The 15,145-nt window shown below is 45.1% G+C and overlaps 1 protein-coding gene across 7 annotated transcripts in view; it reads right to left on the reverse strand.

Moving 5' to 3' along the window:
- The window catches only part of SDK2 (sidekick cell adhesion molecule 2), a 1,027,095-nt gene that overhangs the window by 556,391 nt on the left and 455,559 nt on the right, over positions 1-15,145 (reverse strand). For all 7 annotated transcript variants that reach the window (XM_085617351.1, XM_085617350.1, XM_085617348.1 and 4 more), the window contains exon 2: positions 2,880-3,039. In XM_085617351.1, the coding sequence (XP_085473477.1) occupies positions 2,880-3,039 (160 nt within the window). The remainder of the gene's footprint in view (positions 1-2,879; positions 3,040-15,145) is intronic.

The raw sequence follows: 15,145 nt of genomic DNA on the forward strand, positions 1-15,145 counted from the left end.
GGCAGATCAGGTCACGGAGCATGATTAACTATAGCAGCTGTTTAACCCCTTCCCCGCTCATGACGGAACCGCTCCGTCATGAGCCACGGTTGCCGTGTGCTCATGACGGAGCGGTTCCGTCATGTCACGACCGTTGGCGGCCGCTCCGCCTACGCGGCGCTGTTTCCCCGCCTGTGCGGGGGGACAACGCAACTGGGCGGAGTCATGAAGGAACCGCTCCGTCATGAGCACAGCTCAACCGTGGCTCATGACGGAGTGGCTCCGTCATGAGCACAGCGCCACCGCGCTGCCCCCCCGCACCCGCCAGCGCTGCGGCGGAATTCCCGCCGCAGCGAAGGGGTTAAAAGACGAAAAACGAAACATTGTTTTTCTTTCTTCTGCTCTGTTTTTCTGGCCATACAGTGACAAGCAGAAAGGAGCTATTCATGGCAACATGTTTATTTTTTGCACTCCTTAGGTAATTATAGAATATTTTGAATCCGTCTGCATGTGACTACACATTCCGATCTACTGAGCTTCTTTCTTTTTGTGTAAATAATAAAAACCTGACTCATATTAAACCAATTTGAATATATTTTTAGCAACAAATTTGACAGCTTTTTTTATGTGCTTATTTTGCACTAGAAATTCTATTTTTATTCTTCATGTTTGCAAACATGCTCTTTCCAAGGATTTAAGATGGTGTGACCTTCCATTATAAGGAATACACTAACCCCTGCCATAAATGATAAGGATTTTGCTTTCAGCCTTGTTTTTCCATATGGTCATGGGACTCCTATATCTTTATAATGCACATCAGGGGGTACTTTATCACATATATAAACCATGGATGCCTGCAATCCATGAATAAAAACTTGACTGTCATTTTATCACTTCCGTTTAGTTGTGACATCACTTGGCGCTGCTCAAATGAAATGAATTCCAGTAATTGTGTTGTGACATCACAATGCCTTCTGCCAGAGCCAGCAGACAATGCAAAAGGCAGATCACTGAGCAGGATTACAACTTCTGTTTAAACAATGAAAACAAGAACAAGCTACCCAGCTCTTTTTTATAAGTTAACATGCAGCTTCCACCACAGGAACTAGTTTGTTCACTACACTATATGTGCGAGGGACGACACCTCATTATTGGTTGTACATTGGTATCCGTGTACAGCTTCTGTCCCGCTCACCGACTTGAGAACAAAATGGTTGGAAACTACTTATTGTGTACTATCCGACAAACCGTGGTCAAGTACACTGGAGCATCCCAAGCGAGTATCGTGCAATGCCAATTTCAAATTTATACAAAGCATGGTCCTGCACAGATCCTATTTAACCCAGCGACGACTACACCGCATGTTTCAAGACACCCAATACTGATGCCCTCGTTGCAAATCTGAGGAAGCGGGCTTCGTCCACATGCTATGGGCTTGCCCCCATCATAGGAACTGTTGGGAGGGGGTGTGAGGTGCGGGTGGGGAGGTTATGCAGATTGAAGACAATATAACTGAATGCTTACTGGGTCTCCGCAGGCACCCAAGCACCCAAAAAGTTCAACTTTGTTTCCTAGATCTTGCCTTTATACTAGCTATACGCGCTATTACCATGTGGTGGAAATCCACAAGACCCCCTGAGCTATCCACATGGTATGATGAGGTGGTGGTGTGCTGGAGTAGCGCAGAGAGCGCGGCAATCAGGCGAGAAGAGGCACGAGGGCTGCGCAAACACCCAATTTCACTGGGATGGGATACCACTCTGGAGGGTTTTAAGGCGCTGGATCTCTTCCCGCGCCACACTACCCCAACGCCACAGTAGAGACCACTATGTGCTGCACTAGGCTGAGCAATTGCAGAGCGAAAAGAAGACACATAAACCTGCACAACACAAAAGAAATTGATGAGCGATATTTACAGGAGCAGTTTCCCAGGATAGACAAACAGACCTAGCGGGCCAGAACGTGGGAGGGGGAGGGCAGGCTAAACGGGTATTGTTAGAAGTTATGTTGATGACCTACTCAAATCAATGCCTTTTTCTTACAAATGCATCATGCGAAATGTTGTTGTATCAATAGGACAACTCTGGTTGTGCCTGCGTGCACGCACCATTATGCTTCTCCTAGCATGTGCTAGCAGTGCGAAAACAAAAACTACCAAAATGAAATGTTCTATAAGAACTGGCAAGTACTATATGGTAATCAACGCAATGAGCAATTATTACCAGAAAAGTGGCATTTATGGCAACATGTTTATTTTTTACATGTCTACAATCATATCTATTTAAATAAAGAATCAAAAGACCCGTGAGGAAGGGTCATGGTATGTCCATGAATTATAAGAAATAAAATATCCACTGCCATACATGAAAAGGATTTTAAAACTCACCTCCAAATTGTTTCCACCTCAATGCTTTATATGGTCACAGAACTCTTTAGTGACTTCCGATATCTTTATACTGTAGCCAAAGGCTAATTTATCCAATACACAATTGGTGACATCCAATATTCGTGTCTAAATATTGTTCAGTATTCAAAGTTATATTGTGTCAAAATGAAAAAAATAACACCATAAACTATTTTTAAACATGATCCACTTACTGGTCTAAGAAAAAGTATGCATTATACAGGAAGAACTATCCTATAGCATGTTACAGGAATATTGTAGTTTACCATAGGGTTCGGTGATCATGTGGAGGAAAACCTAGATGGGAGAAATTGCAAATCACAGGCTTGCGATATTGTATTAAAGACATGGTTTAACATCCACAATAAGGTAATGACGACAGAAGTACCTGTGGTAGGAAAACTGTGTACACCCTCTTTTTTAAAGCAACATATTACAGCATGGCCTTAAATCAAAGGAAAGATTGTGTGTTACACGTCGAGCATTGGAGGCTTACCTGTACTCCAGAGTGAACTTGGTCAGCTCACTGCTGTCGTGCAGCCACTTGAACTCGAGGGGCCAGCTGCCTTCTGCCATGCAGGTGAGGACCAGACGATTGCCTTCAAGGTGCACCTGGGAACGCACAGGTTCAGTTTTGAAGTAGGGTGGAACATCATCTGTAAAGGAAAAAACGAGAGAAGGTGAGCAGTGGCCTCTTTATTTCTTGCAATATGGCATCCTCGTAGGCAAGCAGTGTAGGCACAAAATGAGCAGTACAGGGTCAGGAATCTGACATATCTGCTAATAACAAACAGAGTATATGATTTATTTTAATACTCCTCATACACTCTCCGCTCCATCTCTCTATGGGCGCTACAGCCGTGAAATGCTGAGATGAGCGAGGAAGGTCCTTTCTGGTGGGGTCAGCGCTTCAGACTGCCAACTCTCAAGGACAGAGTTCCACCTATAAGCACTATGAGCCAGATTACAATCTTGGCAGACAGGGATACTCCGTCACAAATATGCCACCTGCCAAACTACAAATCCATTATGTCCTATGGAACTCGTAATGTGGCGGACGGGATGTCCATCATGTTAGTGACGGAGTATCCCATCCACCAAGATCGTAGGGCCTCTGTTTCAGTCTCCCCTCAGCAGAGCAGTGTCTTCAGTCTCAGAGTCCATTGAACAATCTCTGATCTACGATTGGATTGAACAGCGCATGTGTGACACTCAGTTTTACACTTGCAAATCATTTGGACTAGCAGAGGCACCTCTTGGCAATGGCCAAAAGTGCATGCCTCCAGCTAAGATTGCTCTGGGGCAGCAGTTAGTTTGTTCCTGAGCGAGGCTTGAAATTGGTGGTCAAGACATTGGCTCTTACTAGGCTGGATTAAGAAATCTCACTCAAGCACACCTCACACCATTGAGGTTTTTCTGCATGCAACTGCCCACGTTTTATCTTGCCACAATAATTTTGACCACATCTCTCCTATTCTCCAGACTCAGCAATGGCTCATCATTCAGATAGGAACCCAATTTAAGACTACATGCATCACACATTAAAACCTCCACAATTCCACTCTGTCCTATCTGGTTGGAAAACTGAAAGTCTCAGATGTCCAATGAGATTTAAGAAATGCTGAACCCCCTGCTCAAACCTCCAAAATTCAGGCAAGAACACAGTAGGAAACAATCTTTCTCTTGCAGTGCTAAAAGTGTTGGGATCCCCTCTTACCATCCCTCCACACAGCTCCTTGCTTGATCAAGTTTAAAAGGTTTCTTAATGTCCTCTTAGTTGAGATACACTTTGTTTAAAGCGAGATTAGTCACATTGCCTTGGCTGACTCAGTTTGACTACTTGGATTTGGGATGCTAATTCTCTCTGTTTTAGCATTGCTCTAAGGTTGTCTTATTATGATTGTTTTCTAAAGCAATTCTTTCCAGGCACTGTTCATGTGTTAACATGAACTACCTATTCCTTTTTTCCAGTTGCTAATTGGCTGTTTTTAGATCGAGCCTGGGCAGCACATTTGCTGCTCTGTGAGCCATGCTGTATTGGAGTATGCACTTGAAGCTCGGCCCACTTTCCGCCCATATTTGTCATTGGCTTGTGTCATTGTCCTTCGTAAATGCTGGCTTCTGAATCCTTAATAGGCTTGGTTAGTCCCGCCATGTCTTCATTTGTAACCTCCCATGAGGACTGGCCCTTTTACTTTGGTTGTTAAACGGTAGTCTTCTTTCGTCTGTAAGCACTATTTTCTTTAATGGGTTTTTCGACTGCAGGCACTACATGTTTTCCTGTAACATTCAGCGCATCATGCGCTTTTCACAGGGCGCTTTTACCAAAAAAAAAGCATTTGTTTGTCGGATATGACAAACAAATGTTTTTTGGGGTAAAAGCTCCCCATACCGCACTTTTACTTTAATAGTGGCCGTGGACCTTTCTTTAGACACAGCTCGTCTAAAGAAAGGGGCGTGGCCTCTATTAAGGTGAAAGCGCACCATGGGGCGCTTGTAAACAACAAGCATTTGCAATCCAATAGGTCTCGCATTTGAGAAACTTTGACCTATTGATATTGTAAATGACAATGCCTTTTATTATTGCAGGATTTTAAATAGAAATAAAAGGCATTGTCATTTTTAATGCCAATAGCTTAAAATCTCGCAATTGCGAGACCTATTGCATTGCAAATGCTTGTTTGATGCTTGTTATCCTGAACATGTCTTGCTCTCCTGCAAAGTGCCTTAATGCCCTTGTGCCAAGTCACTGCCATATAAAACTGAAAATAAATAAAAGCATGGAGTCAGATATTTGCATGTAAGAGGTGCTATCATTCAGAATATTGTCCCACCAAGTACCACACAAGTAAAAATAAAACAGTATGCCATTTGTTTAACATTTTCTCCGAACCGTCATTATTTTTTTAGAAAAACTTCAAAGCGTGAAAGTCATATCAGAAAGCAGAACAAGGAGGATGAACAACAAACCTGCAAGAAAACATCCGGCTGCGCTCTGAGAACTCATGAAAGGCGATGTTGAGAAGGAGGACAGTGCTGATAAAAGTTAGAGCATCTTAAAGTTCTGCTTTCAGTCAACAAAACATAGCCCATGGGGCCATGCAACATTGTCTGATTTATTGGTATCCCTTAGGACTTGTGGCACTGTAATGAAGATGTTGTGCATGCCTGAGCATGCCTTAACCTGCGCTTCAAACGTAAGATGGTTTGTATAGGCTTCAGCTGTGTATCAAAGCGATTTAGGTTGTAACTTGCATTTTGTCGTTAAAAATCATAATTTGAACAAACCAACTTTGAGGATCATCATTCGTGCCAGATGACTGAAATGGCAAAAGTAAAGGAACAGTTTCAGTGCCACCATTCCTTCTCACAATGAGAGGCGGGTGGCAGCAATCAAATAGATCACCAGATCCACCCGGCTTGATTGGGGTTGAAAACCGAGTGCAGGCAGGCCGAGGCCTCCTACCTACGAAATTACGTCTAACATAGCAGGTGGACTTCCCTGGGGACTCTGCAGCACCCTTCAGAGCCTCCCTGTTCAGAAAGTCTATGCAGGAAGTCCCGCCTTTTCCAAGATGGCAACAGTAGGCTTTGTGATTGAGACATGTGGCATCCCAAGGTCTAACTGTGAGACTACCACAGGACCAAGAATGTGCTTACACAAGAGTGAGATATTAGACTGACTGCTGCATTAACCGCATTCCTCTGCGGCGAGTTGAAGATACCCTGAGATGGTGTGGGGGAAAGCAAAGGTGTCTCCTAAATATTGTTGTCTATTCGCTCCTTACATCTTTAAATGGTTACAATTTTACACAAATTCCCCTTTACTACCCAATAATATGTCCAGCAGGACAGGACTTGGGGCATGTTTTGTATCTGGTTTAATATTCAGGAGAAATCTCTGCTGTGCCGCAGGTGGTCCGGCCCGCCTTATTTTCGGCTTAGCGCAGTGCACTGGCCCCGCGACTGCCGCCTGCATAGAAAATCCGCCACCTTCCTGACACACAGGAATTAGGACTCAATGAGCCCAGATCAGCATTTCTGACAGAGAAAATTGTGCATGCACGGCCCTGCGTTTTTCACCTTCCTTCAGACGTGCCTCACAGACCATGCAAATAGTGGCAGCTCACAGCACAAAGCGAAAAAACCCTCACAATCAAATGTCCTTTCGCATTTCAGAAATCCCGCCCTAAAGGTGCTTAAAGGGACGTAGCTAACTCAGTGAGAATCGGGGGGGGGGGGGGGAGGGTCTCATTTATCCCAACTAAAACTGTGGGCCCCTGAGTGACCATGGCTCTGGATGAACAGTTCCCATGAGGAGCAGTGTCAGTACTGATTTGCATTAGGTGGGCCTCTGGGACTGATTTAAAGTTTGGCAGCAGGTATACTGTTGCAACGGTGAAGGAGTACCCTGTCCGTCAAACTCATGGTCTGCCTACCTGATTTTGCATCAGACAGACCACAAATCTTACACTGGCGGAGCAAAATGTACTTTGTCATTGTAAAACATCCTTAGACAGACTGATGGAGTAGGAGGCATTGCAAGTAAGCCATCAACCGTCCACCCTGTTTACAGTGGACAGTCAGATGGACTTTTTTTTTTAGTGTCCATCAATGTCAGGTTTATACTGGCGGAGACGGCTGGTTAAAAAAAAAAAAAAGAATTACGCAAACACCATTGAGGAAAACTGGTGTGGTGATCATTAGATTTCTTTTTTTTATTTGTTATAAACAGACGACACATTGGAAGTTTTTTTTTTTTTAAAGAAAAAACTATAGAAAAGTTTGACGGCCAGCCATTATGTTTAACCGAGCGGTCTGTTAAAATGTTTCTATAGTGACAGGAATCATTATGATGGGGGTTCCTGCCAATGTATGGAGATGTCCGCCGGGCTGGCAGACATCTTTAATTTGGCAGTAGGAGTAAAGACAGTAAAGTCCTCCACCCCCTATCTGCCTTTAATCTGTTTGGTAAATCCTAAATCGGACACAGTCTAGAGTGTCATAGTGGGCAAAAAACATTGGTTTGAAATGCTACCCCCAAGGTATTAGTATAGACCAAAGAAATGGAGGGAGGAAGAAGCAGAGGTTCATTCAGCTTCCAAGAGGTACTGGTTATCTATCAGAAAGGGGGGAAATGAACCACATATGTCTCAATTGGGAAATTGGCAATGTTCGTTTTATCATGCTTTTAATTTTCCTTTGTTTCCCTCACAGTTATAGGCCTAAAGACAGTACCTATAACCATGTTCCATCTGGAGCAAAGTGTGCTCACTGACGAAGACGGGTGAATGCTTCCACTCACTAATAACACACTATCTGGGAAACCCTGAAGTACAAGGCCTCCAAATATATTTCTTTGATCCTGACGAAGGCCATAGACCCATAGGGGCGGTTCCAGGCCGAAACATGTCGACCTGACCACTAGATATCATGGATCAGTGATTCATTCACTAAACACCGCTTTGTTTTTAGACTTATCCCTTTCCTACTCTTTTCCCCCCAATAAAGATTCACCTACAGGATGGGAGATAATTGTATTCCACTCAACACTGTCAACATACGGACAGTCTCCCTCCTGGTGGAGGTTTTGTTGTCACTTGTAGAACGGAACATTCAAGTGACAAGACCCAATGGTGACGCTATCCACGGAACCACTCTAAGCAGAGATTACATACACCGCGGTCTTTGAACATATGGTGATATGGACATGTGGATGGGAATTCCCAAGACAAAACGTTCTGAGACTCTGGTATTGAGACTTATGTGGTTTATTCCCCCCTTTTCTGACAGATAACCAATACCTCTTGGAAGCTGAATGAACCTCTGCTTCCTCCTCCCTCCATTTTTTTCAAATCTATACTACCCTGAGGGATTTCCAGTGGTTAGACTATTTGTAAACATGTGACCCATCTCCTTTTTGGGGTTTGATTGCAAGTATTCTGCATGGAAACCAGAGACTGGTGTAGTTTTCCAAGCCTACTACTGCCAATATTTGTGAACTCTAAAAAGTGAATTTGCATCCATTCAAGGAGCAATTAAATGGTTTTTTGTGGGTTCAAACATTGACCACAAAAAGAGGGAAAAACACAGAGACAGAGCTTTATGTGGGCCTGGTCAGCCCGGGTCTCGGACCTGTTAGTGATTAACAAGCATTGGAAAAACCAATGGGTTTTGCCTATGCAAGAACTATTGGCTATGTAAATGTCTTTTTTAATGTTGCACAGCGTTGCGAGCTGGCTTGCTACATAGCTTAAAGTAAAAATTTAAATAAAGTGATATGACGTAGCCAGGCCTTATCATAACGCTTTCTTTCCCCCTATACTTAATATGAAGCTAATATTCTTGAACAAATGCCCATTGCATTTACCAGCATGTCAGAATTTAGCTAGCTGGAATACGGAGTATGAAGAGTCTGTGGAGTTACGGGCAGAGCTGCTGACTTTGGAACTGGGGAACCTGGTTCGAGTCTAGGCGCTGACTCAACATCCTGTGATTCTAGGAAAATCACTTAATCTCCCTGTGCCTGTAAACATTATTGTGTCCTTGTGTAATGTAAATGGTGCTCATGTAAAGCACTCCAAGTCCTTCTGGGTCAACTTCGTACTGTATAAAAAAAGCGATGCGAGGTGGGGCAGGGGCATGCAGTGCGGAAGTGATCTGGTGGGAGCGACAGGCCAGCAAAAATGGGGAAGGAGCATATAGTGGCAGAATTGAGGAGGTGGCTGGGACAGGCAAGCAACAAGCAGAATGCAGATGGTAAAAAGCAACAAAAAAAGTATGTTACAAGTGCGTGGCCAGTGAAAGGACACAGGCCACCGGAAGAAGTACTTGGACCTGGACGAAAACGTGAAGCTGAGCAGGAACCTGGAGGCAGAAGGAGGTGTTGACCAAACAGAAGAAATGAAAGGAGAGTGACATGGGAGCCAAGGTAAGTAATCGGCAGCCTCTAAGCCCAATTGAAGATTCTTTTTTTTTCTTCGACACAAGAGATTTCCCAAGCATGGCGCAAGCACCGTGTAGGCAAAACCTTAAAACGCACTTTGAAACTGGTCCCTATCAGGGCCTATATTCATGGCCTTAACTCTTCTGACAAAAACATTTATTGCTTTCTGAACTATGAGCTCAAAAAAGTTATTAGAAATTCATGTCAGAGATTGAGTTCCTGTTTATATTGTACATGTTTTCTTGCATTCTTTAAAAATGTTATGTTCCATTCTGTACTTTTTTGCATAGCATATTGTTTTGGAATAGAGCATATTTTGAACTGAGTACCCTCCAGGGGTTTCTAACATGCCACAATTGAGATCTTTGGTTTTGAGGCCGAAGGTAGTGTGGGTTTCTCACAGTCCCTATCAGTGGGTCAAAAAAAGCTATCAGAAATACATGGTTGTCCAATTCGAGACCTCTCTGCAGAGCATACAAAGCAATGGTCTCGTACTTCAAATGCAATATTGATTCTGTGCAAATGTGTGTGATGGAGGTTCAAAGAACATGCAGTGCTTACAGGTGTGTGGGCGCATTGTGTGTTTGAGGGTTGTGAAGTAAGGAGTTCAAAGAAGGCCACACCCCTTTTAGAGATCCCCACCACTTTTTTTCATCCCACTTAAAGCCCTGGAATTAGAGTCTATGGTACCACAGTAGGCATGTTAATGGACAGGACCGTCTGCCTTCAGTGTACATGTATTGGCCTAAAACGTCAAACTTTTTTTTCCGAGCCCGGTCCTGTTATGATGTCACGCCCCCTGTCCAAAGGTTTATGTCAAGGAAATGAGCGAAGGTGGGTAAGGAAGGACTGAAAGAAAGAGGCTGGAGGGATTGGGCGGGGCTTATGAAATCGTTTCAGGGACAACTTTTGTACAGCTCACAATCCACATTAAACGTGACAGATACCACAAAGCAAATGGAGTCAACTTAGAGAGAACTTGACCAAACATACTGCTTCTATAAATGAGTTGCACTGCCCCCTTCACGTACCAGGAGCCATTGCAACTGCCCCCACAGCATTAATGACAGCTAGGCCTCTGTGAAGCAGGGCATTTCCTCTGACTCTTTTACCTCTCTCAGCTGGGTCATTTCTCCAAAGTCCAAAGCAGTCTGTCTCTTTTCCCTTGAGAAAAAATGAGCCATGCATCTTTCCCCCTCTTCTCAGTAATGGTGACCTTGGCACTAATTATATTAAGGGAATGAGCCCCACTGAGCTTGTATTAATTATAACTGCAATGACTGGGTGCATTGGGTCTCTTACACCCCCGGGCTCCAGCGCTACTGCACCTGCTGCACTAATGATAGCAAATCCACGCAAAAGAGTATATCCTACACTCTGCCCTTTACTTTAAAAAAAAATGCCCCACATCTCTTCCCCTCCCCTCGACCACCTCTCCCAAACCGGAGGATGTCTCTGTTTCACTGCCAACAAAAATGAGTCCCTTTGTCCTGCGGCTCTCTCCTGTGCCATTCCTCCAAGGCCTCGGGGATCTGTACACGGGTACACCACATATGAAAGGGAGTGTCCCCCTCTGTCTCCCTCCACCTCACCTTAAAGATGACTTTGTGTAAATGAAGACATTAACACATGTCTTCATGTCTACACAGGCCACCTTTATTTACTGGCACAATTGTCATCCTCCTGGCCTTGTGGTGCAATTCCCTGCGTAAGCAATTACGCCCCCCCTGGGTACTAAACTAAGGCTTGCCCGTCCCAGGGGACCTGATGTTTGCTCTAAAAATGGCTACCAGGGCATTGAGGGCTACAGTGCTCCAGAGAGCCAAGACGCGGCATTGGGCAGTGTTCTCTGAATTACAAGAGGTGCTGACCGCCCAAGTCACTATGAGCTAAAATGAGTCTCCTAATGGGTTCCTAATCTTTTCTTCCTCTTGCGGCGCACAGTGAAATGGCCTTCTTGCAAGTATAGAAAATACCAGTTCAACGTGGCCGCTCACAACTGTTGGTTTTGCCAATGCTTCAGAAGGATTGTCACTGCCAATACTGCCAAACAACAAGCAAAGGCAGAGGGAGGCTGCCTGGGATTGCTACTGCTGTTTTTCTCTGGTGGAATGTTTGTTCACATTAAGAGCAAAGAGTTTCAAAATCATCTTTTCCTACTTCCCCTCCACAACGCAGCCAGCTTGGATTAGAAAACGTTGCCTATAAACAAACTCTCTAATATTTCATTTGCACCGCAGAAAGGCCAGAGCTCACTTCACACAATTCACTGCTTTGTGTCAAATTAGCCACTCCGTATATGCGTTCACACAGTTGGTCTGGCTGATATTAAAAACAAATCTTTATGACATTTTTCACAACAAACTGGCACTGTAACTCATTATTAAAAAATAAAACTGTGTAATGAGATCGCAGTAATAGGAGTAGCTAAGTTCCTGAGTTGGGCATGGGTGTTGCGGATGAAAAATGGGGGGCCCTAATAGCTAAGATATTTTCCCTTGGGGTATTGAACGAACTACGTGGAATTATGTATTTTTATGTTTTTTTTATGATGTGCTCAAAGTCTTGTGCGTGGGATATATTTAATCTTCTATTAGGAACTGTTTTAATATGTAAATATAGGTATTTATTTTTGGTTGTATCTAATTTTAATATACTGACTGTTCGCTCTTTTAAGATGAATAATTGCAATAAAGACTTTTTTTAATTGAAAAAAAATAAATAAAAAAAAAATAAAACTGTGGCCTCGGAGCTCAAAGCCACGCATGTGCCTATTACAAATGAGACTGACTCTGCCCCAGCCCTGCCACAATTTCAGAGACAGCTAGCCAACGAGCCCTGGTTCCTTTATAACTCCATACGGCTCTTCTTTCGTAGAAGCCTGTATTCAAACTCAGTCCATTGGAAAGCTCGGAGCCTTGCAGTCGGTGGATGCACGAGTCCTTCAACGTGTCATCTATATTTGATTACCTCGCCTGACCCCCCAGGGGGACCCAAGGCTGAACAAACTAAAAATTGTCAACTTAAACGTTCTGAATCTTTGATGTTGGCACTTACGTGCGGAGCAGCAGCGGCGCTACCTGGGGGCTGCCCGTCTCCGGGTGGCGTGGAATAATTTATTTTGTACATGGTTGTTTGGCAGGGACGTCGCAGGCCCCGGGGGAGATGGGGATACATTGGGTATCCAATGCTAGGCTGCGCATTAGGAAGATAAACGCGAGCAAGCCCCCGGCGAAGCTCGCTGGCAGCCAATCAAAATTCAGATCTCCAGGGCGCCCTGTATCATGAAGAGCTGAGCCCGTGCCAGTGCAGCGCCCACCGGGAGCATATTCTATTTGTCTCATACATGAAACATGGTCTAGTGGGTAAATTGTTGGCTGCTGAACCGGGAAAAGCGTGTTTTAATCCCAACTTCCCGCCTTGAACCAATTGTGTGATCCTGGGCTAATATGACTTCAGTTGCCTGCGCCGCAGTACTCTTAACCCTCTCAACTGGGAGTGCGAGGAAATAGCCGCAGGGTTGAGTGCTATTCAGAAAAAATAGATACATAATTTTGACAGAGCATTCCAATAAGATTTCAAACACCAGTTTTCTACTATATTTTTTTAATAAAAGATGCTGGTGCCATGAACGTATGTGGCGCGGCTATCTGCTGGTGTAAATAACACCTACATCCGCTATATGGAATTGCATGAGCTATCTCGTAAACTATCGACATATGAATATAGAAACGAGGCACCAGATCTAACTGCAAATTGAGAGTTTTTACATTCTCGCAGAATTAGACAGCAGAGCTAGCCAACGGGATACACAAGGTCACATACTTCAGACAGCAGGACAACAATTCAGATGAAAGGAACCATAAGGCTGAGAGGACTTTGAAAGTAGCGCTATGCCTCACTTTTTACAGAGCAAAACAAAGGGGATGATGAACGGAGTGTTGAGCACTGCAAGCACTCACCCCCAGTCAACTGATCTGGGTTTAATCCATCATCGTTCTTTAGCTCACTCCGCCACCCCAGTTCAGACATGGTCATATGCAAATCAGTCTGAGCCTGTGCCTCATGGGAACAGTCCAGCCCGAACTGCCAAGCCATGTCTTCCCTGAACCGGAAACAAGCATCCTGGGACCGGTTTCTGGCTAATCAGCCGTCATCAGCCAGGCTAACTTGAATCCAGTGGCAAAGTGAGCAAGGGACCCACGTCTGGGCATACCCTGCCAATTTATGGCGAACAAAGCAAAACCAAGGGGATGATGGACGGAGTGTTGAGCATTGCAAGCACTCACCCCCAGTCAACTGATCTGGGTTTAATCCATTATCATTCTTTAGCTCACTCCGCCACCCCAGTTCAGACATGGCCATATGCAAATCAGTCTGACCCTGTGCCTCATGGGAACAGTCCAGCCCGAACTGCCAGGCATCAGGTAGCTGAGCTCTCCTGTAGGCATCACATACATTCACACACTGGCTGCAATGCAAGTTTAAAGCCACCGAGGACAGGCTCAACCCTCAGAACACAGAGCTACCCCAAAGACTAGAAAAATGTCCCATGGTCACAAGCAAAGTAAAAGAGATGCCCTTCATAAAGCACTCATTCCACGTACTGGGAACACAGAAGAGCAGCTCTCGCACTGTGGACCCTATTCACAAAAAATATTTACGCAGAGGCGGCTCCTCCGTTGAGGCGGAAGAGCGTCGGCCCACTCCTCTCTGAGCGGTGCAAGAAGGGAAATAAAAATGACAATACCATTGTATTATTATCATTTTATTTTTCAGTACTGAGGTCGACCGGGGCTGCGCTGTTATAACGGACAGCGGCAGCCAGCAGGGAGGAGGAGCTGTGGGCACCATAAGTGCGCATGGTGGTTTGGCTGTCCGTCTTAGGACAGCCAAACTGTCATGCGCACTTAGCATTTCTCCACCCAGCTGGGTGGAGAACAGTTCCAGGCACTGTCTGACAGTGGCGGCTCCTCCGGCTTGAGGAGCATTACCCCACTGCTGTTCAGCAGTGTGAATAAAGGAAAAATAAAATGACAAGAACGTGTTGCTGCTGCAGCTTTGCCGGCGGAGCTACTCTGCTCTCAGAGCAGGGGGAGGAGTGGTGGGCACCATGCAAGTGTGCATGAATGTTTGGCCGGCCATCTCGGGCCAGCCAAACAGTCATTCGCAATTTGCATGTTCTCCTCCCAGGCTGCATTACAGCCTGACAGGAGAACATGCCCAGGTTTCCAGTCTCTGTCTGAGCGCCGAACCACGGTGCTCAGACCAATCACAACGCTGCATTGCAGGGTGGAGATTGGCTTTGGGGAGCATGGGTGCTTCCTGTTCCCGCCCAACGTGGAAGAGAGGAGGAGAGGCACGGCGATAAGGTAAGTTACTTTATCTATTTTTTAACACCCTCTTAGCCCCACCCCCTGCCTCGCCACCCCAATCTGTGCCGGCCGCCACTGCTGTCTGAGCGGCAAACCAAACAGGCTGCTCAGACCAATCACAACGCTACTTTCATGTGGGTTATACCATTAGCAACATGACAACAGTGTCATGATTGCCTTAGGGGAGTCTGGGAGCCTGTGTGCTTCTGAGAGTCAGGAACAGAAGAGGACGGAGGAGATGCGGTAGCCGTACACACATAAGTGATTTGTTTTTTCTTCTTTTCAACCCCCCACCTCTCCCTCCCCCAGCTGCCTCACACTTCTGCTCCCTAGCAGCCGCCACTGTTTTGGAGTGTGTAAAGTAATTTACATACTCCAAATTGCAATTCATAAACCTCCAGCCAGAGATCTCAACCTCTGCCTCTCATATCTTTTCTGTAC

The sequence above is a fragment of the Triturus cristatus genome, chromosome 7 (assembly GCF_964204655.1).
Source record: "Triturus cristatus chromosome 7, aTriCri1.1, whole genome shotgun sequence".
In the NCBI taxonomy this organism is placed as follows: domain Eukaryota; kingdom Metazoa; phylum Chordata; class Amphibia; order Caudata; family Salamandridae; genus Triturus; species Triturus cristatus.